Source organism: Lepidochelys kempii, chromosome 2, assembly GCF_965140265.1.
Source record: "Lepidochelys kempii isolate rLepKem1 chromosome 2, rLepKem1.hap2, whole genome shotgun sequence".
Lineage (NCBI taxonomy): Eukaryota > Metazoa > Chordata > Testudines > Cheloniidae > Lepidochelys > Lepidochelys kempii.
Window position 1 is genome coordinate 89,055,835 of NC_133257.1, and position 27,789 is coordinate 89,083,623.

A 27,789-nucleotide genomic window follows, 5' to 3' on the forward strand; every position below is an offset into this window, starting at 1 on the left:
TCCCTCTCCCCCTCTCTCCCTTCCTGTGCCCTTTTTTTAAATCAGTCTTGAGCTGATGGACTGAATGGCTCTTTAGCTCACCCAGCCCTTCCACTGACCTGATCAGGTAATTAACTTCAATTACCTCCATCCCATTCAGCCTTCTCCCTGACAACTAAGTGGTGTCAGAGTGCTGGCTCACACAGTAGCTCCTAGTACTTGAACACAGCCCCTTTTAAAACATGGCCATTATGTGTTGGTTTAGAAACGGAAACGGCTTAAAAGCAGTTCATTTTGACTAACAATTGCTAGTGTGTAACATTGCTAAGAGTGACATTAGAATGTCATAAAACTCAAATCTTTTAAGTTTGTTAATTCTTCTTTAAACTTGGATGCATATATTAACTCAGGGCGGGAAACTTTTTCACCTGAGGGCCACATCGGGTTTCCGAAATTGCATGGCGGGCCAGTTAGGGCAGGCTGTGCCTCCCTAAACAGCCAGGTGTGGCCCAGCCCCTGCCCCCTATCTGACACCCCCTGCCCCCGCTTCTCGCCCCCGATGCCCCCCCTCCCCCGGGACTCCTGCCCCATCCAACCCACGTTCCCTGACGCGCCCCCCTGCCCCATCCACCCCTCCTTGTCCCCCGACTGCCCCAGAACCCCCGCCCCTGACTGACCCCCTGCTGCCCCATCCAACCCCACCTCTCATTCCGACTGACCCCCCCGGGACCGCTGCCCTATCCAACCCCCCTGTTCCCTGCCCTCTGACTGCCCCAACCCCTTATCCACATCTCCACCCTCTTACCACCACCCCAAACTCCCTAGCCTTCTATCCAACCCCCGCTGCTCCCTGCCCCCTTGCTGTTCCGCCTGGAGCACTGGTGGCTGGCGGTGCTACAGCCGTGCCGCCCACAGCACCAGGACAGGCAGCCGTGCTGCCTGGCTGGAGACAGCACAGAGCACCAGGTCAGGCTGCGTCTCTGCAGCAGCGCTGCCCAGCAAGAGCTCGCAGCCCCCTGAGCCCAGAGCATTGTGCCAGTGGCACAGTGAGCTGAGGCTGCAGGGGAGGGGGAACAGCAGGGGAGGGGCTGTGGGCTAGCCTTCTGGGCCAGGAGCTATGGGGCCGGGCAGGAGGGTCCCGTGGGCCATAGTTTGCCCACCTCTGTATTAACTGATAGGATCGTAGTTATCTGTGCTGGAATCAAAACTGAGTGAAGAATTCGGTTCAAAGTTAAAAACTGTTGTTTTGAGGAATTGTGAACACTACATTTCACACAATTGCTTACAAATGTTGTTTTAAATTTTCTTTAATAGCGTGGTCTCTTTCATTTTACAGGAAGATCTGACACCAAAAGATATTGAAGACATAATCGATGAACTAAAGGCTGGCAGAGTTCCCAAACCTGGCCCAAGGTAAATTGTATTTGTATAATACAGGGGTGAGTAATGAAAGAGAAAATCTTTTTGGAAGGAAAGCTATTTTTAATGTCGGCGACTAGTTCTAGGAAAAGTTATTGGAGTGATTACTGTAGAACTGAAGGCATTATTAATTCACTGAACTGCACAGGCATTACACATTTTCCACATTGACCTGCTTTATGCATAAACTTGAACCTGGAGAGGCTGTGTGTAGAGGTGAGAGGAAAACTTCATGTCCAGAACTCTTCGATCCTTGGCCTGTTTGAGACTACCAAAGAAAGTGCCAGTTGAGATGTTGGGTCTGAAGTGGCTATATGCCTGATAGGAAGTGGAATGTAATCACAAACTTATTTTGCATAAATCACCCAAAACACTACAAGCTGGTAGACTTTTGATCCCTACAAACCTAGGCTGGATTTGACCCTTGTGAAAGACTGACTTGTCTTTTCCCTCCTCCCCCTTTTTTAATTCCCACTGTTCCTGCACAATTTCAAATGCATAGGAAGAGATATGAATGGGGGAGCTAATTGATGCTGAACAATATCATGAAAGATAATCACCTGAACATGCATTCCCAGTGTAATGCTGTGGCCCAAAGGGCTAATACAATTCTTGTTGGACGCATAAACGGGAATCTCAAATGAGTAGAGGTTATTTTACCTCTGTATTTGGTGTCACAACTGCTGGAATACTGTGTCCAGTTCTGGTGTCCACAGTTCAAGAAGGATGCAGATAAATTGGAGAGAGTTCAGAGAAGAGCCATGAGAATGACTAAAGGGTTAGAAAACATCCCTTATAGTGATGGACTCAAAACAAAGTATGTTAAGAGGTCATTTGATTATATTAATCTGTAAATACCTATATGGAGAACAAATATTTGATAATGGGCTCTAGTAGAGAAAGGTATAACACAATCAAATGGTTGGAAATTGAATCTAGACAAATTCAGACTGGAAATAAGGCATACATTTTTAACAGTGAAGGTAATTAATAATGGGAACAATTTACCAAGGGGTTGTGGTGGATTCTTCATCATTGGCAGTTTTTACATCAAGATTGGATGTTTTTCTAAAAGATACGCTCCAGGAATTTGGGGAAGTTCTATGGCCTGTGCTATACAAGGAGGTCAGACAAGATGATGATGGTCAATTCTGGCCTTGGAATATATGAATCTAGATGGATCTGAAACAAATAATCAGATGTTGCCGTTGGTACTGCTGGAGTAAAAAAGCCATTGGCTCCTGGTTTTTTGTTAATCATATAGATTTAATTTTTGTATCTATGAAGTATGTATTTTGGTTATCAAGTTCCATATTTGACATTCTACTTGAACGCCTTTGATTTACCACTAGTATTTTTACAGATACTATGTTCTGTTGTTCCTCCTCCCCTTCTCTCTGCTCATCCTTTGGAGAAACAGGAAAAATGGTAGCCCAAAGATTGAGTCAGACTTGTCATTCATGGGTAGAAGATGATTGTTACAATACTGATGAACAAATCTGATTGCTCTTTCATCTTTTCAGAAATGGACGTTTTTCTTGTGAGCCAGTTGGTGGTCTTACTTCTCTGACTGAACCCCCCAGAGGACCTGGATTTGGAGTTCGAGCAGACCTCTAAGCATTTCTGTAATAAATTATAAAAACATAAGTTGTCTGAAAATAAAACACCTTTAACTTCATTCAAATAGCTTTAATTATGTGTTAAACTTTTTTTAAAATTGAGAATAGTAACACTATTAAAGATGCCACAGCAATAAAAAAAAAATTAGTGCTAAGTGCAAAAAAAAAAATCTGTAGATTACAAATGGGGAAAGTTTGGCAAAGGTGTATGCGAAACATGTTGCCTTGCCCTCACCCTTCATCAAAAATCTTTGGGTGAAAACCTTGCTCTCAGTTTTATGAGCACAAAAAGGACAAAATAGTTTACTATCTTCTCTGCTGAAGATGCTGTCCTCCTATTGAGGGCATTCAGCACACAAAAGTACATACTGTATGTCTAGATGTAGATTACTTTTAAGGCATTATGACCAATATGATTACATTTGGGGAGCAAGGGTTAGGAGAACAATGGAAAGTAGACTGATTAGCTGATGATACCTCACATGGTATCACCACTCAACAATAAACTTAATATTGTAGGGAATAATAAAAGGGGAAAAATAAGTAGCAGATTTACCTCTAACAATCCTGTCACCTAATCAATGAAGTCTGAGCAGGAAAGAAGTGGAAGAAGATCCTTTTGGTACAATCGATCCCACTCCCTAACAATAAGACTTTAATCAATGCTGAGAGGGATATGATTGCTCTCTCTATATACATTGGGTAATAAATGGCAAGGAGGGAGAAGAACTATGTAAGCTAAAGGAGAGTGCTGGCACAAGTGAGTATAAATTGGCCATGGATAAATTTAGGCTGGAAATTAGGTGTCTAACTATCAAAGGACTGAAGAGAGGGAATAAACCTAACTAGTACTAAAATAGAGCTTGATAAATTTATGGATTGGATGATATGATGGGGTTTCCTGCCTTGGCAGGGGACAGGACTATACATCAGGAGGAGGTCCTTTTTAGTCCCATACTTGTATATGGTAACAGAAAGACATCAAAAACTTGACTGACCAGGTCTTTAACAGGAGCATTCAGGGAATTTCTCCATTCTCAGCGGAGAAAGCAAACAAAAACCCTGAGAGCTGAGGGCACTGATGAACTATATCACTGATTGCAAGGTTGGAATCTTCTATCCACTGAATAGGGGGAGAGAGGAGTACATCCCTTCAGAATCCTTCAGCTTTGGGAGTTCGGGACCGTCTTCAACTGAGTTAAGAATCCTTTGAGAATATTTATAAGGAAAAATGCCTCCATGCAATGAAATATCCAGTGTGCACTCTTTTAAACAAACGCCAGCAATATTTCCAGTCAAATACTGCAGAATTGCATAAGACCCATGAAGTGAAACTGACTAGTAACAAAAGAGAAACAGGAGTCCAGTTTAATTGGTTGGGTCAAGAGCAATTCAAAGAGTAAGCAAGCAGTCTAAAAAAGAAAATTAAGATTTTTTTCAAATTCATTTATAGTAACCTGTAAAGGTGGTAGCATAACTAAACTATAAAAAAATGCATTTAATAAACCAAGTTATACATTTAATAATTGAGTGACAAGAATGAGGTGTCATGTAGGGATTTGAAGCTACTTGGTTTTGTGTTCACATAATCTCCAAGAGGTAGTGCAAGTATAGGGCAACTTTGCCCACATAAAAAAAACAACCATCTTTAACTCTTAAAACTGCCTTATTATTGTAGAAGATGAAGAACCATTACAATTTTTAATGTTTGTTTGACTTAATGCCCTTCACTGAGCCTGGATAGTGAAACTAAACTGTCAGTTTCATTTTCTCTTTATAGTTAAATTCACTGTCCAGTTCTCTTGCACTACTGGTACTATCATATTATTTTCATTTATTTTAAAATGTTATCAGTCCATTTCTGTTTTAATTTTGTAATTCAGGCCAAAAACTTTTAAAATTATTTGTGTATCTTCACATTAATTGGTCTTATAAAATTAGACCAATTTATTAATTAAACAAACTGTTCTTAAACTGTGGTCCATGAACTGGTGCTCTGGAGAGCAAAGACCTGGCAGGTAATCTGGAGTTGGCTCTTTTCAGGTGCTTCCATCTTTGTCCAGAATCCACACATTACCATTACTCTCATCTTCTCTCCTGTTGTGTCAGACACACATTTGTGTCTCCTGAAATTACACTGTTCTGAAAAGCTTACAGGGATAATGTCTCGTGTGCTTGTAAAGTACTTAACCTAATGCGGCACTTATCCTGATTGGGGCCTTTGGGTGCTGCTACTAGATAGATAAATAATAATAAGAGCCTGGATGCCAAGAAAAGCAGCTGGAAATGAGGAAGAGCTAGCCTAGCTCCATTAGTGTGCATTGTTGATCCATAAAAGGAAAAGAGAGCTTATTTGCCAGTATGTCAGGAGAGTAGGTGGAAGAAAGGATCAGCTGCCTGGGAAGCATGTCCCAGGAAAAAGTGGCAAGGAACTAGGTGCAAAGGAAGAGGACATGTTTCAGAAAGCGGTGGTAACATACAAAAGACAAAACATCACATGAAAAGATAGCTAAAATTGCATCCGATGAAGTGAGCTGTAGCTCACGAAAGCTCATGCTCAAATAAATTGGTTAGTCTCTAAGGTGCCACAAGTACTCCTTTTCTTTTTGCGAATACAGACTAACACGGCTGTTACTCTGAAACCTGCATACATTTTGTTTCCTTTAAAAAATTGTTGTAGTTAGTACTAAGATGTTATGCTGTTGCATTTGGCCAGGTAAGTGTTCAGCATGACCATTAAGGGAGTTAATAATGAAGCAGTCTCACAATAAAAATGTGATCTGCACAAAGGAAAAAGATTGAGAACTCCAGAATTGCTCCAACCCATGCACATTAACAACTATTTCAAATGGAGACAAACGAAGACAACTTTTGAAATATTTCCTGAAGTCAATCTTTCATAGTCCTCCACTTCCTAAAAAAATGCAAAAAGCTGAGCCAAAAATTGCTAAATATCATAGTACATAGTTTTATCAAATTTCCCTACCTCATTTATATTCCTAATTCATGCTGAAAAGTTTCTACTTTTTTTAGCTTACAAAAAAAGCAAGTGTCCTAATTCCCTACAGCTGTCTCAAATATAGTATACTTCTATTGATTTAAATTAAAAGATAGGTTTTAAAGAACTATATGTGCAATTTAATAATACAGTAGAACCACAGAGTTACAAACACCTCAGGAATGGGGGATATTGTTCGTAATTCTGAAGTGTTCGTAACAGAACAAAATGTTATGGTGGTTCATTCAAAAGCTTACAACTGAACGTTGACTTAAATACAACTTTGAAACTTTACTATGCAGAAGAAAAATGCTGCTTTCCCTTTATTTTTTTTTTTTTAGAAATTTACATTTAACACAGTACTGTACTGTATTTGCTTTTTTATTTTATTTATTCTCTGCTGCTGCTGCCTGATTGTGTACTTCCAGTTCCAAATGAGGTGTGTGGTTGACTGGTCAGTTGGTAACTGGTGTTCATAACTCTGAAGTTCTACAGTACCATCAGATGTGCCTATATTTAATTATTACATTCAATTTATTTTATACTATCCCAGCACTTTATTTTCAGTAGGCTGCAGAGTATTATCTTTAGGTTTCAGAATTTACAATCCATTAAGATAAATTAAGTGGTTTACACCTCTCAAAGGTATTGTTTCAGGCTTTCAGTAAATTCTGTGTGTATGTGAATGCACTGGTTCACATTTCAAGCATTTATTTTCAACTATAACAGCTAGAAATAAGGTACATGTATTTTAACAAAAGGCTAGATGCTGGAGCACACTTTAGGGGTAAAGGGTGAATTCCATAACCATTAAATACATGGGCCCTGGCTACTACTAATGCTGACACAAGTCTTAACTGATCATTGCAGAAGGTTCCTGCGTGTGTACCTATGGCAAAGTGCATGATGCTAGACTTTCAAAAAACAAGCCCAAGAATGACTAGAAAGGATCTCCAGGTCTATCAAACAACACTGACATTAAAAGGGTCTTCATCCCTACTAATTCTGGGTAACTCTGTGCATGCTCACTTTTACAATGGTTAATGAAACCACAGACTACATAAATACGGACAGCTACCACTTCAACTATAACCAATCAACAGGCACAAGTCAATGGTGGAGTGTGCTTTTGCACAACTGAAATGGCTGTTAACCTCCAATAACAGTTTAGTGACTAATGTAGCCATTATAATACCTGTCTGAATACAGTAGACATTCCTTGGTAGCAACATATAGGTGCTCTTTTGCTATGTTGCTCCTAAGCACATGTTGCTGTTATAGTGTTGTCTGACTAAAAGCATATGAAGCGTTAAGTGTGTTTTGGAAAGTATGGGTCAGCTAGGCTGTAGGGGGAAGAAATTGTGGGGTGGGGGAGAATGGGGCAGGGGAGGCCCCAGTCAGCAAAATGCTTGAGTGCAGCTACTGGGAACAGGCTGATGATGCTCCAGGTGCAGCTTCATGCTCCACACTGGCAAGGGATGGATGATTGGGGAGGGTACCATGCACAGCCTGCAATGGAGGGGGAAAATGCAGTAAAGATAGGAGAGGGGAAGGGGACAGGTAAATACCTTGGGGAGCGCAGTCTCCTGATCCCCCACTGCAAAATAGCACATCCACATCCTGCTGCCAGCAACCGAGATGGAGGGGACAGCTCAGTGCACAGGGGGTCCCCAATACTCCCCACTGCAAAATAGCAACCACCACCGCTTGCAAGCCAGATACTGAGGAAAGACAGAAGAAACTTTCCAGATGCTCCTCTGACCGCAGAAGCCCCCCCCTCCCCCCCACCAAATCCCTCTCTTCCAGACCTGCCTCCCAAACTCCCCAGTACCTATGCCCTCCATGCAGGCTCTGTCAGACAGGGCAAGTGGACAAAGCTGTATGCCCTGGAGCTGTGCTGAACATTCACTTTGGGGTGGGGGGGGCAATGCCTCTACATGGCCCACCAAGCTCCACCTCAGATGTGACATCACAAATGGTGCTCTTATGTGGTGGATATGTTGCTGTTACCGAGTGGACAATTCATGGTAGAGAGAGTGTTCCCAGGGTAAATGTTTCTCGTGAGCAGTGATTGGTCTTACAAGGTGTTGCTACAAACAAGCATCTAATGGAACACGAAATCAGAGGCGGCAGTGTGACTTCCAGCAATCCATGCACAGCTTGATAACTGTTGCACCCAAAGCTGTTACTTATAATAGCATGTGCTGAAGTTTGTGTTTGCCTGAGTTGTGCATAAACTTTCAAAATGATGGTGGGGAAATGGGGCTGGAGCAGTGAAGTAAATTTTTCTTGGTTTTATTTAATCGTTTCTAGTGATGCTGGATTTCCTCTTTGTGTTTTATGTATAAACTTTTGTTAATTGTCTATTTCTCTTGCTTTGCACGGTGAAGGAGTTTCTGGAGGAACAAATTTTTATTTTATTGATAGTGTAACAACTTGCAGTTGCTGCTATGGAAAGCCTTTATGTGCTTTGCTGGTAATGGTTTTATACATTTATCTTATGCTTTACTAGTAGTTTGTATTAGTTTTGGTGAGGAAGTATATGGAGTAGTTAAATGATGGTGTCTTGATCATAAACACTGTGATGTGATAAGTGCACAGTTCTGTATTTTCCAGAAACGTTGTTATTAAACACAAGATTGAAGACCGTCTGTAACAGTTAACCTGTACACCAGGGGTTCTCAAACTGGGGGGTCGCGAGGTTATTACGTGGGGGGAGGTCGTGAGCTGTCAGCCTCCACCCCAAACCCCGCTTTGCCTCCAGTATTTATAATTGTTAAAATATATTAAAAAGTGTTTTTAATGTATAAAGGGGGGTCACACTCAGAGGCTTGCTGTGTGAAAGAGGTCACCAGTACAAAAGTCTGAAAACCCCTGCTGTACATTGCTTTGCCAGCAAAATATGCCTAGAGCAGTTTTCCATGCACTCACTTAATTACAAGGCAAAGCTAAATGTCACTTCATCTAAATATGAGCAGAATGCTAGTTAAGATCCCTGCCTGGCATATGTGCCATTATAACTAAATTGTAATATTTAAAATGCACTATGCTTTTGCTGTAGTGCCCAATATGTGATTTGCAATAAAGTTCTTATTTTTTGCCTTTTTACACTGCAGTTTGTAATTTCCCCCCACTGCTATTTTGAGTTCAGCCATCTGATAGAGCTGAAGCTAATGCTGCATATGCCAAGCTGAACATTTTTATCTTAACCAGGAGCAGTGGTTACCTGCTCATGTACCTGCCAGCACAGGATGTTTCAAGGGAAATGCCAACTCAGGGGAAGTATTAGGGAACTGAACTGGGTTGACCTATGGAGGAACTTGGCAGCTGCACTTGTGCACCAAGGAGATGGAGACATAGCAAGACTGGGAAGGAAAAGGCTGCTGGTGGAACTGAAGTGATAAACACTTTCACTATTGTAAGATGCTGTTTCCTTTTATTAATCCTAATGGCAGCTTTTCTAAGAACCTGGGAAACTTTTTCCAACAATCAAGTTTGCAAAATCAGCCATCTTCTTTAGATGCCCCTCACCTTTCAATTCCTCCTTCTGTATTGACTCAACTGCTGTCTGTAGATCCCCACAAGTATATCCTGCAAATGTATACAAGATCTCTTTGTTTGCCTCCTTGTCCTGATGGACTGCACTGTATGGACTTTCTGTGCTATCCAGAAGCATCTTTAATTGTGCAGAAGGGTGAGCCTTCAGGATTTGATCCAGATCATTGTGAAAGAGGCACGTTTTCTGCCAAGAAGGACCTACTGTTATTCTTCCATGTCTTGTTATATAGGACTTCCAGGCTCTTTGTCTTCTCTTGGTAATACTTCTCCCCTCTAAGCGTACATCTACACTTCCCAGCTCACACAGATGTACCCCCACTATCTCTGCTTGAGCTAGCACCTAAAAATAGTGTGTCCGCAGCAGCACAGGCGGTGGCTCGGCCAAGCTGCCCCAAATACAATCCCGCTTGGGTCCCTGGGTACGTACTCAGGTGGCTAGCCTCAGCTGCCACAGACACTGATATTTTGAGGCACTCGCTCAAGCAGAGTTAGCATGGCTACCTCTATGCAAGCTGGGAATCACACCTCCCAGCTCAAATGTAGATGTACCCCATCTGATGACCAGTTTAGCCAGTCAAACATTAAAATACTGTGAATGAACAAGTGCAGCTGCCCTTGCATATGGTCTCCAGTGCCCATGTCAGCCTCAGGCCAGCTGGCAACACCCTTATTTGGTAGCTTCCAAGACATGCTAGTAACAAAATCAAATAGCACACAACTGAGCTCCATGTTGGGTATAGTGCTATTTGAATAGGAAATTGGCTTCCAGAAAACCTGATCCCTATGTAGCAGAGTTCAGAATGCATATCAGACAGGCTGCCTAAGCAGTGACCAGTGCCCTATGGAATGGTAGCAGTAGGAATATTTGCTTTTAGGGGTCTGCAGCAATCTCTGTCTATGCATACATTGCAAAGGCAGAGATTGGTATAGTGGAGGACCACTCAATGGTTCACATTGCTCAAAAAAAGTTAGTTCAAAAAAGTGCTTGGAACTCCTGTGCACCACTGCAAACACTTGTGTGTGTGGACATGGTATGCCACATCTTAGGAAGAACCATAGCATACACAAGACCACAGCAACTCAGTGACAGTGGAAACATAATTCAGGTGACCAAGCTTCCAGTCTTATGCTAGCAGTTCCCAATTGTGACAGTCTTCTGTTCTGAAAATTTTCTCAATGACGTATTTGATTCTTGGCACTAAGAAGAACTCATTTACCTGAAATGTGGCAATGAGATGACTCCTCTGCACAAGTTTATGTTGTAAATATGACTGATTTTTCTCTTAGATCTTGTTCTATCTTATTTCTAAGATGCCCATCGCTGGGGTAACTTAGCACCTAATGACTTTAGAGGTGACCTGCAATGGAGAAAATATAGTGTAAGCTCTTTGTTTTTTATGTTATATACAAGACATCTATGGAGTGTTTTTATTCTTTTTGCTTTTCTTTTTTTTACACTTGAAATTCATATCTGCTTCTCTTGCAAGACTATGTGGCTGACTTCAGAATTAGTAGGATTACCACATTTACCAAATAAATGAATGCTGATTGACAGAATTTTTATTCAAGGTATTTAAATATGTTTTATTTCCATCTTGAAAATTTCATCTTGTAGAGAATTCATATGTGATTTGTACAGTAGCTATTAATAGAGAAACTCTTGCTTCTTGCACACTTAGCAACTAAGTATGTTCTAGAAGGAGCTTAAGCATGCCAGTTGAAAGGGAACTCAAGAGAATCAACTTATACCCAATTTTCCCTGCCTCAAAATGCCAAACTGCAAATGTCTGATCTACACAATAAAATGTTTCTAAAAGTTGCTCACCAGCTCATTGATGATAGCAATGTCGGGCGCCACTGTGCTGATTACACCAGCACTGAGCTAGGTTATGTAACCTGTTGGTTAAAACAGTGCAGCGGCTGACAATGTGCCTACACTAGGGCTCCCCTACATTGCCATTACTGATGGGCGTGAACCAGTATTAGCAAGTATAGGATTTTTTAAAATTTCCTTATGTAGATAGATGTTAGGAGCTAGGAGTGTATTAATAAAATACAAAAGAGCTTTGAACAAACACCTAACCAAATATCTATGGAAGATGTTTTGTTAAAGTTTCAACAACCATTCCCCCTTTATTAAAGAATAAGAGAAAAATCCATGTTTGAGTCTTGAAAGACAACATCCAGAAAAGATAAAACTTGACACTACTAAGGTTTAAGGTTAAAAAATAAAAAGGGAAAAAAGCTTTAAAAAACATCCAAACTTATAGGCCAACTTCATATCTCATTGAAAAGCAGGTTAAGTCAATACATTTTTCCTAGTTTATTGCTGCTATAAGGGGACAAAGTGGAAATCTTGATAGGTACAATGTCCTTCCTGTAGTATATTGCTAGATACAGATAGGAGACATGATCTAGGGGAAGGTGGCGCTACAATTATATACAGTATTCCTGGGTGAATTCTGCACCACTGCACATGTGCAGAATATATGTCCCCCACAGATTTCTTTGCTTCCCCGCAGAAAAATGACTTTGACGGGGAAGCAAAGGGAAGCCATAAGAGAGGTCATGAGACCCTCCCAACAGTATTTTTCATGTGCCCAAGGCAGCTGGCAGGGACCTAAATCACTGTGCAACAGAAGGCAGGACTGGGAAAGACCTGGCTGGTGGCTGCAACCCTGCGGTGGGCTCAGCTGCTAGTCCCCGCTGGGCTGTGGAGGACAGGACTTCCTCTTCCCTTACACTGTATCTGGGACCAGGTTAGACCCACAGCCAGATTTCTCCCTCGGCTGCAGAAAGCTCTGCAAACTCCCCCTGCCACTTCCTGCACCCATTGCTCCTCAGCTGTACAGGATCCTGCTCCCTCATCCACCTAATCCCCATTCCTCCAGACCTCCTCATAACCCCTCCTGCCGAGCCTCATGCCCCCACACTGAGAACCCTCAATGAGCCCCCCTTCCCCAGACCACCCTGCTGAGTCACATGCACCTGAATCCCCACCCCACTGAGCTCCAACCAACTGCATGTGGATCCCCAACCCACTGAACTCCACTCCCCCAGCATCTGGATTTCCCACAGAGCCTCCCACACCCAGCACCCCCTGCCAAGCTCTATCCCCCCCCCACACCCAGACCCTCCTGCTGAAACCCCAACCATCACCTGTACCCCCCTGCAAACTCCCCAAGCCCCTGTGCATCCAGATCCCCCACCCCAATCCCTCACTCAGCCACCTGCACCCAGATTGCCCCACACACAACCCTCTCAACCCACATCTGGATTCCCCCCACACTAAGCCCCTCCACACTTGGATCCTGCCTTGCTGAGCCTTTTCTGCCCATACCCCAGGGCCCTGGCCCTCCATGACAGGTGCACGAGGTGTTTCCTGGTCCTTGTGCGGTGTCAGGGTTGAGTACAGCCTCACCACTGAGGGCATGTCTACACTCACCTCCGGAACAATTGATCCAGCGGGGATAGATTTATAGACATTATAAATAGACCGCCGAGCGCTCTCCCCTCCACTCCGGTCCTCCACTGGAGCGAGAAGTGCAGGTGGAGTCGACAGGGGAGCGTCAACAGACACTGTGGTAAGTAGATCTAAGTATGTTGACTTCAGCTACCTTATTCACATAGCTGAAGTTGCGTAATTTAGCTCAATTTCTCCGCCCCCCCCCCAGTGTAGACCAGACCCAAGTCCATGTTCCAGGGGTGGGATGGGGGGCTGCACAGTGATCTCCCACCTCTGTGCAGCCATTGGCCTGTGCTACCCCATGCCATGCTGAAGCCTTCACATTTATTTGACAAATAAAATTTGCAGAATTTTAAAATATTCACAGAATTTTTATTTTTTTTTTGGTGCAGAATGCCCTTAGGAGTAATACAGGGCAGGAAACAGTACAATCTCAAATTTCGGGTTTCTTCATTTCTATAAATGCTCAAACAATGGCATATGAAAATGAATGATTTCCTTTAAAAAAATATTGGGGGGGGGAAGCATGTTGTTTTTAAAAACACTACAAACATAGTAATCCTGTAAAAAGGGATTAGAATCCAGTCTAACTGGTATCAGCTGACTTCACTAAACGTTTATCATTATCTCACGCAAGGATGCTGATTACTACTGGAAAAAGCATCGGCAGAATAAACCAGGAATGGATTAACGAAGCTGCAGCATGTCATGCCCTCAATAAAAAGGTAAAACTGAACTACACGAACGAGTGAAAGGATTCAGTGTTAAAAGCTTGAATACAAACTCATTGTACGGGACGTGGCTCCCCCGAGCTCAACAGATGGGAGCCTTGAGCCGGCGAAGACAAGCGAGTGGCCCTCCTCGTGGGGGTGAAGCCGAGCGCCAGCCTCGGAAGGATCGAAGCTTGTCTCAGTACTGAAAGGCGCCCCCTCTGGGGGGCGGGGAACAGCCACCGTCCGGTGCACGGCGCTGCAGGGCCTAGACGACACGCTGACCCCCGCGCTGCGTGAGCCACAGCCACGGGGCCAATGCTCGCTCCGGCCGCTGCTGCTTCCCTAACACACGTCAGAGCGGCTGCCCCCTTCAGCGCAGCGTGCCACGGCGCGGCCCGTGAGGCAAGCGGCAGGGTCGGGGGAGGACACGCGCCCTCCCCTGGGCCCGTCCCCCGTCATATTCGGGCGCAGCGCGAGCCAGTCACCGCTTACCGGAGCCAGCCGCGCATGCGCACTCTGCGGGTAGTTAAAACTCACTGCGCCATCGCTGCCGGAAAACCCGGTGTAGCTCAAGTAGGGGGCCCTGGGCTTGAGAGTCGGGAGGAATCGGTGGCGGCTCCTACTCGGTTCCTGTCACAAGGGGAAGCAGGTGCGCTAGTCTCTTCCCCCATCCCCTCCCGTCTCAATCTCCGGGACATCGCATCCGCCATTTCCAGAATGTTCCAGTCGCAGGAGCCAAGACCAAGACCAGCCGTCCCGGCGCTTGCGCCCTGCTCCGCGCCTGCCTGCTGCCCCGCCCCCGGCCCTGCCAGGGCCCGTTATTTTCCTTCCGTGTGCGTGTGTTGCGCGCGTGTGCACGAGAGATCTGATGCACCGGCGGAGTCACTGCGGAAGGAGGGCGGTGACGTTGACTCTCCCTCCTTCCCCAACCGCCGCCCAACTCCCGTAACGTTCGCGGCGGCGCGTTCTCGCCTGTCTCGCGTGCGTGTTTGGGGTCACGTGGGATGGCGCGGCCAATGGGAGCCCCGCAGAGCTGCACACGGAGACCGACATTCTGACTGGGGGGGAGGGGAGCGGCAGTGCCGGGGAGGAGGGGGGGCACTTTCAAACGCTACAGCGGCGGCGGTGGTCGGTGTGGGTCTGAGTCTCCGGGAACCGTCCGCAGCGGTTGAATCCGGTTCTTCGTCGGGTCCTGTCATAGGGGCAGCGCGGGAGGAGGAGGAGGAACGAGTCCTGCTGTTTCCTTCTCTGACAAGGTAAGGAGAGAGACCCCCAAACCTGCCCCTCTCCCCACCCCCGATGGGAGCCGCAGTTCTAGCGCCCTTGTACTGGGGGCGGCACCACCGCCCGGAGCCTGCTGCGCCCTGGGGTAACCCCTTTTCCCCAGCCGTGTGTGTCCCCGAGCGCGGGGGGGGGGTGTGTGTGACCCTTCCCGTCCCCCGGCTGTCGGTCTCCCCGTTCCGGGGGGGAAGGGTAGCACCAGGGTGGCTGCCCTGCTCCGCCCCCCGCCCCGCTGTGCGCGGCCCCTTCTCCCCGGCCTGCGGGTGATGCCGGTCGCGGGAAGGGCTCTGCCAGCCGCTCTCGCAGCCTGTCACTGCCGCTGCGGGAGCCATGGCTGCCGCTGTCACTGCCGCTGCGTGTCCTTTGTACGGTCCGTCCCCCCCTTCCGCGGCTGCTTTTTGGGGGGCACGCCGGGGCGGGGGTAACTGCTGCCCACGGGGCTGGGCAAGCCAGTCGGGGCTTCGCCTCTGCCGCGGCGCGAGCCCTGCCGGGGCGCGGGCTGTGGGTGTGCAGGCGGGGCGCGGGGCTCGCGCTGTGGACAGCGGGCCGGCGGAGGAGGGGACGCGCTGCTGCAGCCTGTGACTCAGGGCTGGGATTTTTTTGGCAACATCTAAAACGCTAAAAGCTGCTCGCTGAATTTCTACCAGGCTGCCTGTCAGCGTCTTGCCGAAGCCTGCTGCTGCTTTACTGTGTGGCCGAAATGCATTTGGAATACATCTAGGATTTTTAAGTACTTGCCTCGGGCTGAGGGATCTCGTATTGTTTTACAAGCTGGGTGCATCAATTCCATTGTCTGTCACTAAAATACAGCCACCTCTGAGGTGGAGCACAGCAGCTGATTGACAGCATCAACACTAAGTAGCTATTTAGGACAAGAAGGCAAAGAATACTGTTTCCAGTTGAACCTGTAGGGATAGATTAGGTAGGCAGTATAATTACAAAATTCAGATTTGGCCAAATTACCAGCAAATTAATATCCATCCCCTCTGTTTCAGCTTTTAAAACTGACTGGGTATCTTACGACAAGGGGAAGAACAGCAACAAATGCACAATTCCTAATTGAAAATTATCATAAACTGCTCGAGTAAGAATTTTTAAAAAATTGTTAAGTCTGAACATGTGTCTCTGTTTTCTCAGTCAAAAGCCTTTTATTCCTGGAAATTAATTAGGCTTTAGAATGGTGTATTCCACATCTGTCTGGTAGCTCATGGGAATATAGTAGATGACATATGGAAGAGAATCCATTTGTGGCATTCATAACTTTAGGCTTTTGTATGTATCTATTTGCAAGACCACAGTGAAAGCCAAGAATGTCCCAACTTCATTCACTTCCATGTGTCAGCTGCTTTGTTATCTATTCCATGAGGTATCAGACAGATGTGGAACATGTCTTAAAGTTTTGTTAATTTCCAGAAAAAGTGACCAGAGAAGGATTTAATCACAGTGCCTACATAAAGTCAGGACTTCACTAAAATGCAGGAAGAAAAGGAGTACTTGTGGCACCTTAGAGACTAACCAATTTATTTGAGCATAAGCTTTCGTGAGCTACAGCTCACTTCATCAGATTCATTCAGTGGAAAATACAGTGGGGAGATTTATATACATAGAGAACTTGAAACAATGGGTGTTACCATACACACTGTAAGGAGAGTGATCAGGTAAAGTGAGCTATTACCAGCGGGGGGAGGGGGGCGTGAAATTGCAACTTTTAGATCTGTAATTGAGTGATTACCTATCCTTGCAACAAAGCCCGTTGCCAACTGTGTCCACATGTCAATTCAGGGGACACCATCATAGGGCCTAATCACATCAGCCACACTATCAGAGGCTTGTTCACCTGCGCATCTACCAATGTGATATATGCCATCATGTGCCAGCAATGCCCCTCTGCCATGTACACTGGTCAAACTGGACAGTCTCTACGTAAAAGAATTAAATGGACACAAATCAGACGTCAAGAATTATAACATTCAAAAACCAGTCGGAGAATACATCAATCTCTTTGGTCACTCGATTACAGACAAGTAATTAAGTATTAAAAGTGGCAATTCTTCAAAAAAAAAATTTCAAAAACAGACTCCAATGAGAGACTGCTGAATTGGAATTAATTTGCAAACTGGATACAATTAACTTAGGCTTGAATAGAGACTGGGAGTGGATGGGTCATTACACAAAGTAAATCTGTTTCCCCATGTTTTTTTCCCCCCTCAGCCCCCCACTGTTCTTCAGATGTTCTTGTCAACTGCTGGAAATGGCCCACCTTGATTATCACTACAAAAAGTCCCGTGCCCCTCCCCGCCCCCCGCTCTCCTGCTGGTAATAGCTCACCTTAAGTGATCACTCTCTTGTTACAGTGTGTATGGTAACACCTATTGTTTCATGTTCTTTATGTATATAAATCTCCCCACTGTATTTTCCACTGAATGCATCCGATGGAGTGAGCTGTAGCTCACGAAAGCTTATACTCAGATAAATTGGTTAGTCTCTAAGGTGCCACAAGTACTCCTTTTCTTTTTCCGAATACCGACTAACAACAGCTGCTACTCTGAAACTAAAATGTAGGGTCCTTGATGGGTCATCGTGATATGTGTGGAGAGGGGCTCTCCTCCATCAAGGAGGAGCCTCCTCTCATCCTTTACCTTACCCTTGATTGAGGTGAGGTAACAGTAAAACACATCACTCCTTAACAAACAGTCAGTATGTATCTGCCATGAAAATGCCAACTCAACCCTTTGTGCTTTTTTCCACCTTAGTCTTCTGTTGGGGTGGTGTAGATAGAGCATAGTCCTTCAGAGAAGTGGATCTTAAAGTTAACACCACATTGAGATGCACTGGGAAAGTATACACCTCTCAGAGCTTTGTTTTAGGCCCTCTGCAGATTTAGGTGGATGGTGGGTTACACTTACATTTCTTCACAAATATGAGGGTTAACAGCTTACAATTTTTTCCCCAAATGAAAGCTCAGATTCTAATGTAATCATATGCCTCTAGGAGCTGGAGCCCTGAGCATGTGTCTGTGTCTTAATCCTGACCTTCATGAATGCATTGGAATTCTGCAGGTTCAAAGTTCTGTCTGTGCAGATCCAATTGCAAGATCTGAGGTCTGGGTCATAGTAAAATATTGTTTGGGGAGGGTAGTGGTAAACCCATAGCAACTTCTGACAACTCTACTTGGCTACTTGTATCTTGTGAGTTAAAAATCAAGGAGAGCAAGTGCTGGAATAGAATGGTACTTACCAGCACCACAAGGACTGTGATTATGCATTCCTGTGATTATGTATGAAGCAGTTTCTTTCTCTGACTTCCTGGTTCTCCCTTGGCAGTCCCCACCATTAGCTCCAGTGCATGTATAGGATCATGTCCTTTTACCATGAGATCCAGTGTAGTTGAAGTACGCAAAGGATTCTCCCCTTCTGTTGGCACAGGAAAAGAGTTTGGACTTAACCATCCCCTTTGTGTTTCCTATGTTTGTTTTTCTTTCCCCTACCCAAGAAAAAACTGTGCATGCATTCTGAATGCTAGTGTTAACTAGTATAAAACTTCTGATGGATGGTGTGTTGTTAAAAGAAAAGGAGTACTTGTGGCACCTTAGAGACTAACAAATTTATTTATCCGATGAAGTGAGCTGTAGCTCACGAAAGCTTATGCTCAAATAAATTTGTTAGTCTCTAAGGTGCCACAAGTACTCCTTTTCTTTTTGCGAATACAGACTAACACGGCTGCTACTCTGAAAAGTGTGTTCTTCGTGCACAACAAATTAAGCAAATTAAGCCTCTTCCTGGCTTGCATAATATATCTCTTGTTAGAGTAAAAGATCTGTTGTTGGGATGATTGAGCACTTGGATGAAATTACAAAAATTGTCTTCTCTTTCTAAAACACCTAATTATTCAGATAGTAGTAGGAGCACCAAAAATAAATGCAGATTTTTACCAAGTGTGGATTATCAAGTATAATCTCAAGCAATTGTTCTGAGTTTCATACGTTTCCTGATCTGTTTAAGCTTCAGCTGAACTAAAAAACACATTACCCTGCATATTTTGGCACATACAAGTTATCTAGATCTTTCAGAGCTCGAACACCAGCACCTATAAAAATCTTAACCTTTTATTTGAATACTGATTTGTGAATATAAAAAAAAGTTATCTGTTGGACTGATTTGTCATGTTTACCAAAGGCTTTACATTGGAAGAACTCAGTAGATTTCATTGAAGCTGGTCATCTTGACTTTCAAGTTGGGCAGAAGAATTGATCACAGAATATATAGTGCTTAGCCTGTTACCACAGTGATAATACACAAAGTCTTCTGTTGGTATAGAACAACTTTCTTCTCTAACCCTTTCAAATATTTGGATCCCATCTTATTGTGAGATGGGCTGGGCAAATAAAGCTTTTGGCTTAATTTCTTTTGCATATTTGATTTAAGAGAGCTGTGTGAATGTTGACTGGTCATTTAGTCTCCATGTCAGACCATGTTTTGTAACTACTTAATTACAAGTGTTCTTAGACTCCACTGACAGATGGTATGAAATAAATATTAGCCCAAACTGTATCTAGCCTTGCTATCATAACCTTGAATAACGTTAGTAACAGAAGATGAGTCAGATGCCAGTTGTTTTGTCTAGTTCTTAACCAGTTTGTCATTATTCAGGATTCCTTTGTAGTCTTTGCAATAAATAAATAAATAAATTAATTGAATGCTTCATACTGCTCTCAATGTTAACAAATCTTGATTTGCTGAGCTTGAATAATCAACTTGCTTGTAAAGAGGAGGGGATTTACACCACCAACTTCTGTAGAATATAAGCTTTCACTTAAAGTGAACAACAGTCCCCGAGTTGATGGTAATCTTTCAAATATGAACCAAATATAAATAAATAAAATCATCCTGAGTCTGCAGAAGTTTAGTTTCCTTTACTACTCCTACTTCTATCTTACAAGCTGCAAAACTGTGAAACTAGCAAGATGCTGATCAGTTTCCTAGCTGCTGTTGGGAACACTGTGGGTAGCAGTGAAATTGGCATGAATCGGGTCCGTTTCATGCCCTTGCTGCCTGGGAAAGGCAGGAGCAGCACCAGAGACAGGTGATACAATTATTAATGACAGGTTTCAGAGGTGGGGGGGATGTGTGAGAACCTGGATTTGTGCAGGAAATAGCCCAACTTGATTGTCATGCACATTGTGTAAAGAGTTGTCACTTTGGATGGGCTATCACCAGCAGGAGAGTGAATTTGTGTGGGGGGGTGGAGGGTGAGAAAACCTGGATTTGTGCTGGAAATGGCCCACCTGATGATCACTTTAGGTAAGCTATTACCAGCAGGACAGTGGGGTGGGAGGAGGTATTGTTTCATATTCTCTGTGTATATATAAAGTCTGCTGCAGTTTCCACGGTATGCATCCGATGAAGTGAGCTGTAGCTCACGAAAGCTTATGCTCAAATAAATTGGTTAGTCTCTAAGGTGCCACAAGTACTCCTTTTCTTTTTACAATTATTAATGGGGAACAAAATTCCTGAAAATGGAAACTCAGGAAGAGGTAGAGTAAAAGAAATCTTTTCTTCCCTCTCCATGCCTCTTTTCAGCTGTCAGTGATCTGGGGAGGAACAGAGTACTGGGAACCTCTTCCTTTTCTCCTCACTGTGGCACCTAGGAGACCGTGGAAGATAATGAAGACACAAAAAGCTCTTTCACCTAGATCCGCAAAGGCGTTTAGACACCTATGCCTAATTGAAAGTCAGTGAGAGTTTTATCCTTCCAGTAGCTTCAAATTTATTAATTCCACCAGAAGCTGATTACACTCCTGTTAGTGTTCAGGGCCACCATGATGGTAGAAATTCTAGAACATTCCACCTTTTTGATGGCAGAGGAGCTGGGCTTACACTAGGAATTACAGCTGGAGTTTCACTTTTTCCCACCCTCTTTTGTATTTATCTCTGATTAGAAGGGGGAGGGATAGCTCAGTGGTTTGAGCATTGGCCTGTTAAACCCAGGGTTGTGAGTTCAATCCTTGAGGGGGCCATTTAGGGATCTGGGCCAAAAATTGGGGATTGGTCCTGCTTTGAGCAGGGGGTTGGACTAGATGACCTCCTGAGGTCCCTTCCAACTCTGATATTCTATGATTCTAAGGTATCTGGTAAATTTTTCAACACCTGATAATTGGCATGGGAAATTGTCCATCTGGTGGAAACATTTAGTTCTGGTAGGTGTGTTCTCACTTCAATTATATTCTATCAAGTAGTTTATATAAAACATAACATAATCTTTCATCAGTTTCCCTTTGTGCTGTGCCAGACAGTGAGTTTAAATCTTACTATCAGCAAATTGAAACAGGAAAAATTGAAAGGTTTTGTAATGACACTCCCCTCTAAAATTGGTTGATGCTACTCATTTTTTGTTTTTTCCTGGCTCAGAGAAACAGAGCTCTCTCAATAGTCTCAATAAAACTAGACTTTTGGGTTTTACCTTTTTGTTTTGGTCATCCCCGGCCACCTTTCCTTTAATCTACAAATTAGATAGTAGAATGTTCATTCTTTGTCAGACAGTCTGTTAGTGATGTCACACCGCTGCTACAGGGGTATATCTTTTTATAAAAGTAGATTTCTCCTAAGAACCATCAGTTTTACTCCTTAAAAGTATCTGGCAATTCGCTCATTATGGTACTTCTCTGTGCTAGGAGGTCGTGGCCATGAAACGCAGTCATTCAGAGTGCTGGAATCCTTGAACTTCAGGATAGGCTGGTTGAGCTAAAGCCAGGGTATCCAGCTGAGGAAATTGGAACTACCTCAGTAAGGGGCATCTATACTGGTGCATGTATGCAAGACCTTCTGCTTTAGGTCTTGATCCTGCAGTAAGAAAATACTCTGTCAGACCCCTGAACTCCACTGAAATTAAAGGGGCTATGTATGAGCAGCAGGGCTCCATTGTGCATATCTCATTACAGGATCAAGGCCTTAATGTGTTTGTGCCTTCTGGGCCTGGTACAGAGCACAAAATACATTGTTTCAAATGTGGTGTTCTTAACATTATCCACCCTGGAATAAAACTTAATAAAGCGTTAAGTGTTAGCCTCCTAAGTGATCAGGCAGCGACTATTGAGGCCTTGAAGGCAAGATAGAGCACTGTTCCTGTAAGCATCCTGTGGGTGTGGGTGTAAAAGAAAAAAAAAAGAAGCTGATTAAAAATGAGGCTCATAAGTCCATTCTTCCTTGTCTCTAGTCCTCTGGAATTGCAGTCTGATGCTAAAAACTTCTCTGCAGGTGTTTCCTTTGAACCCTGACACCATCCTAAGGGATTCAGAGGAAGCACCTGTGAAGATATTCAGCATCTGATTTCAGACCTATAGATCTAAAGCGAGGAGGAAGAATAAGTTTGGGAGTAAGGCAATGGACTGGAGCTCATAAGATCTGGATTCAGTTCCCAGCTCTGCCACAGACTTTGTATGGCCAAGGACAAGTAACTTTTCAGAAGTTTTCTGTACCTACAATGCCTGTCGATGGAAAAATGTCAGTTCCTGAGCACCTCCAAAAATCAAAAGCTCAATCTCTTTGAACATTGGTTTTCTCAGTGTAAAATGGGGCCAGCATTTCACTACCTCAGAGGGTCTGATGAGAATAAATATTTGTGAGGTGTTTTTATTGCAGTGATGGTGCCACATAAGAACTCAGACACCTCATACTAAAACTGTCTTTCTAGTGGCCATCTACTTAGAGTTGTTGAGCATCAAACTTTTGTGTAGTGATTTATTTTTCTTCCTGTTTTTTTTCCACTGGGCCTACATAGTGATGTTTAAGTTTGTCCCTCATTTCTTTCCAAAGATGGCTTTTTTTCTCTACTTGAGTCAAGAAACCTCTCTCCCATTATTCAGATGTCCTCTCAGAACAAGAAGCATCTTCAGGAGCTCTGTTAGGAGGTTTCTGTGTATTTATCTGAAAAAAAACTATGAAATTTAGAAAATTCAGAGGGCCATGTGTACTTATGCATTTTATTCTCTGAGAACAGTGTGCACCTCTTGTGCAAAGAGTGGGGATGTTTCCATTTAGAACTGTTTAAAGTAGTCATTTTGGTATCCTTATCTAACATTATATAGACTTGACAAAGCAGCTTACATACTAGTCAGGCTTTTCTAGGTACCTCCTTTTGGTCTGTATAGAACTAGGTGTTGTCTGGGCTGACAAGATGCTGGAGGATAATAAAAACAGTGATATTCCACATATGAAAGAGCAAAAGTACTAGCAGGAAGTTTAAAAAAAAATCAAGAGATCGAATGCCTCCAAATCACAGAATATCTGAATTTCTAATACAACCCATTACCATGAATAAAACACTAAATCCTAATTTAGTGGTAGATTGTGGTTCATTGATGAATATTAGAAATAATCAGGTCTTTGACAACGGGTTTATGAACTGCCTCAATTCAAATGTCTTTACCAAACAGATTTGGTATAATATTCTTGTAGCTTTTCTAAGACAGTTGCAGGGAATTGTTTTGTCTAAATTATGCTTTTATTTTTAATATTGAACAGACAATGCCCTTTTGTGATCTACTAATTAACTATATAAGAGCTAGATGATATCATACTTGTATTTGGTACATGAGTAATGTTGCAAAACTCTAGATTTTTTTTTTTTTAGTGTCTCAAATTTACACAACCTCCACTAAGCCCTTCCTTTGTTTTTTATTAAGAAGGATAATTAAATGGATATTTTAACAAAATACTAGAGCTGAGGAAATAGCATGCAGAGAAATCAGAGGCTTAATCACATTTGCCACAATTTTAGATTTTTATAAAACAATCTTCTACAAAACAAAATATTTAAAAAGGAAATTCTCTGTGTCTGCAACTTAAATGCTATACTGGTTGGTGAGAAACTTTAAATGAAGCCAACTAATTTATTTTCCATTATCCAAGATGAAATTCAAAAACATGATAATATCAAAATAAACATCATAAATATTGGTAAGTACATTTTATATTTTAAAATGTTAGGGCATTACACAGTAAACACTACTAAAGAGACTAGTCAGACTGAGAGGATTTTCCATTAGATTTGTGATAATTCATCAGCAGGAAATTGCTGTAGTATAGATATGGATTATGCCAATCTGAGGAATCTTGCATCACTTGCCTTTGCTTTTCAAGTATTTATTGTTCTGAGCATTCACAGAACAATTCTAGCATTTCATTACTTTTTCTTTTGCCACCTCTCACTTGTGACTTTTAGTAATTGGTTAAGATTGTGTTCTTGCAAGCTAGTCAATAAAATACATGTGCATTCCATATGTCTCTTGTATTAATTATGTCCCCAGTCCTTCAGACTTGTATTAAGCAGCAAATAGTGTCATCGAGTGTAGTCCCATATCCATGGGACTACTTGTACTTAAAGTTAACCATGTATGTAAATCTCTTCAGAATCGGGGCCTAGCTGAGCAGTTCCCAGGCACTTATTCCATGGTCCCTTCCATTGCCATTTTTTCTTTTTTTTAACTAAGAAAAATTATTAAGACTACAAATCTTTTTAGTTTAAAAATAAAAATTCAGATGGATTATAAAGTGGAAAAATCATAGGACATATTTTCCTTCCTTTAGTTTCTTAGTTCTTAGATTAGATTGCAATGGTGTCTTTCAACTGTCACTGTTGTACAAAAATCTCTCTTGGAGCTTCCTGTTGCTAGGCAACATCTCCCCCACTCATCTGTTTGCCAGAGTGGTTGCCATAGTGTCCCCTGCCATTGTAGGCCATAGTTGGCCAACAATATTCTTCACTCTTAACAGGGTTGTACAGGCAAATTGATTCCTTAAAGAGTCGTTGCCTTCGTTTTAAATCTCATTTATGTCTGAGGGGAAAAATCCTCTTCATCCACTCTTCTCTTCCTTTCTTTTGTACCCTCCCTAGTACAGTTTTCAAAAATGGGAAGAAAGGATGGGGACTTCTTTGACAGGTCTGGCTTATTTCAGAAGGGTCTCTTAATTCTCAGTACTATAGGCCTGGTTAATTCACTGATAGTGATCATGCTTTTGAAAATGCGGCCTCTTGAGGTATCAGAATTTTAATATCTAGCTAATTACGTTGAGATGTTAAAGCAGAAGTAAACTGAACCATCTAGAGCTCTCTACTTGCCATTGCTTTCTTCCATTTTTCACCTAGGTAACTGAAAAAAGTCAGTTACATGTAGCTTGTTGCTTCTTTTGTTTCTTAGTCTTTTTCATGTTCCATCAATCATTGTATTTGCTTTTAAATCCACAGCAATAGCAGACTGTTTGATTATTACTCCTGCACAATAGTACACATACATGCCAACAGGTTGTGACAAAGAGGATTTTTAAATATTCGTAAAATTGCAAAAAGTGTTGCCTGATAGCATGGGGATTTGAACTCCTCCAAAAAACTAAATGCCTTATTAATTCTGTGCAACCTTCACACCCCTATTCCACATCACCTGGTTCCAAAGCAGTATGCCCCCCATCAGTTAATTTTACAGATCCCCCAGCCACACATCTGCTCCTTGACACACACCCACCCACCCACACACACACCTTTGCTCATGCTGTAGGTACATGAGTGGTTCTTTTACATCACCCCAAGCTCAAAGGGGGGCAGTTCTATGGGTGGTTCTTCATGCTCTCCCCATCTAAACGTGGCAAGGAGAGTGGCATCTGCAGCAGGAGCATCTTGAATCCTGGGGTTGGGGGTAAAGAGAAATAGGAAGGAAGGAGATGCCAATTGATATTATTTATGAGAGCGGAGCAGGAAGATTCCGAGCTACTGGGCACTTCTTCCTCCTTTTCCCCTCTTGCAAAAATGGTAGTCTCCTTCCCTCACTCAAAAACCTCTGTTCTTCCTAAGTGGAGGGGAAGAGCTCTGCCTGTCACATACAGCAGCTTAATTTGTTGCCCTCCCCCAAGAGAGAAGCAAATCACAATCACACATTTTTTTCCCCACAGAAACCTGCCTCATTCTGTGCATAGGATGAACCTGCTCTAGGGATGAATCAGGCCTGTGTAGTAAAGGAGATTGTGACATGTACAACCCCTGTTTCATATGTTGCAGAAATTGGAAGGCATGTAGTCAATGAGCTGAGGGGCATGGGGGTTTCAGGAAGATAAAGTTTTGTCTCATGATTAGGCAGTTGAGTTCTGTCCTGGAGAACTGGTTTCCTTTCCTGTTTCTGTTCTGACCAAGTTCCTATGTGATGTAAGCAAGTAACTTAAAACCAGACTATTCCCAGGTGGTCACTAATTTTTCTGGGTACCTGACTGAAACCCTAGGGTCTGATTTGCAGAAATGCTGAGAACTCATAGCTGCAGATGAAGTCAGTGGGAGCTGTGCTTTGAATATATGAAGTGCTTTGAAATGTTAAGTACTCCAAAGAATGAGGTCTTGGGTGTGTCAGGTTGGGCAACCAAAATTAGTGGATACTTATGACCTTAATCTCTCTGTTTGAGCTCCCCAACTGTAAAATAGGGATAATACCACCCCCTCACTTCACAAGGCTGTTCTGAAAAATGCATTAATTAATGTTTGTAAGCATTCATACTATAGTAATGAACATCCTAGAAATGCCCATAAGGAAATTTAATAATTTTGTCTTCAGAGCAGGGTTTGAACAATGTGCAGCAAATAAGGCATAAGGCCACACATTGAAAAATGAGGAAAAACCAAAATATTGAATAGCTGTTCGTTAGGTGAACACTGGTTATCCTGTGCACTGAATGAGATACGGTTTTGTGGAAAAGACAGTACAATGTATGATAGTCTGTAATTACATGATCATAAAGATGTACACCTAAAGGAGTCAAATTAAGGTTCCACAGGCAACCTTAATTTTGGCATTTCCCAACTTTTGAGTGTATAACTTTATAACATTAATAATGTCCTTTTAACATTGTGTGTAATAATTTGATATACATTTGTGTTCTTATTAATTTCCTTTGTTTTGTTTAGCCTTTGCTCATAAGGACATTTCTCCGTGCTTCTAATAATTTTAATGACCCTTCTTTGGATCTTTACTTCTACTATACTCTTTTTGAGGTGAAAAAAAAAATAGAACTGAACTCAACATTCCTGGCAATGCTGTACCATCAAATTCAATATGGCCAGCATAATATTTTCAGTATTGCTCTATCCTGTTCTGTATATGTCCTAACATTTTGGACATATGCATGATGCATGTTGAGCAGAGGCTTCCATTGAAGTGTCCAGTGATGTTGAGTGGTTACAGTTAACTTACAACCAGCAATGTACATAAGTGATTGGAATTATTCCTTCTAACGTCTATTGCAGGGGTCCCCAATGCGGTGCCTGCGGGCACAATGGCTCCTGCTGGGGCAGTTGTGTGCGCCCACAGGACACCACGCTGCTGAAATGCCGCTGCCAGGCGCGTTGCCGTTTCTTGGAGGCGAGGCTTCTTTCCGCTGCCACATTTTGGCAGCGGGTGTTTGGCGCGCGCCACAGTCTGTTGGGAATAGGAATGTGATATTACCACAGAAAGATTGGGGACCACTGGTCTATTGCCTTGCATTTGTTTACAGTGAACTTCATCTGTTAAACTTTCTATGCCCCTCTGGATTTTCTTACAGATATCTGTAATCTTGTAGATGACAATTATTTTACTTTGTTTGTTTGTTGCCACCAGTGTTCCCTTTAATTTTTCCCACGCATGTGCGGAATGAGTTTTGTTATGTTCACCAGTATGGAGGTGATGTGTGACAGATGCATCTGAAGAAGTGAGGTTTTTATCCATGAAAGCTTATGCTCAAA

General features: G+C 42.9%; 2 protein-coding genes and 1 long non-coding RNA gene across 9 annotated transcripts in view; 2 read left to right on the forward strand and 1 right to left on the reverse strand.

Moving 5' to 3' along the window:
* NDUFV2 (NADH:ubiquinone oxidoreductase core subunit V2) overlaps window positions 1-3,076 on the forward strand; it is a 43,588-nt gene extending 40,512 nt beyond the window's left edge. The window contains exons 7-8 of the mRNA XM_073331599.1: window positions 1,316-1,392; window positions 2,922-3,076. Of these exons, the coding sequence (XP_073187700.1) occupies window positions 1,316-1,392; window positions 2,922-3,015 (171 nt within the window). The 3' untranslated portion in view covers window positions 3,016-3,076. The remainder of the gene's footprint in view (window positions 1-1,315; window positions 1,393-2,921) is intronic.
* LOC140906837 (uncharacterized) overlaps window positions 1-14,756 on the reverse strand; it is a 45,347-nt gene extending 30,591 nt beyond the window's left edge. For 2 of the 5 annotated variants that reach the window (XR_012157260.1, XR_012157261.1), the window contains exons 1-2: window positions 10,791-12,653; window positions 7,584-7,736 (exon numbers count right to left, since the gene is read on the reverse strand). This is a non-coding gene — a long non-coding RNA (uncharacterized lncRNA). Of the gene's footprint in view, window positions 1-1,270; window positions 3,022-3,573; window positions 3,659-7,583; window positions 7,737-10,790; window positions 12,654-14,289 lie in introns of those variants that run through there. The other 3 variants (XR_012157262.1, XR_012157259.1, XR_012157258.1) reach the window with 3 other exon arrangements.
* A 96-nt stretch (window positions 14,757-14,852) lies between these two features.
* The window catches only part of ANKRD12 (ankyrin repeat domain 12), a 107,160-nt gene continuing 94,223 nt past the window's right edge, over window positions 14,853-27,789 (forward strand). For all 3 annotated transcript variants that reach the window (XM_073331576.1, XM_073331577.1, XM_073331578.1), the window contains exon 1: window positions 14,853-15,008. The gene's annotated coding sequence lies outside the window, so the exon portion shown is untranslated. The remainder of the gene's footprint in view (window positions 15,009-27,789) is intronic.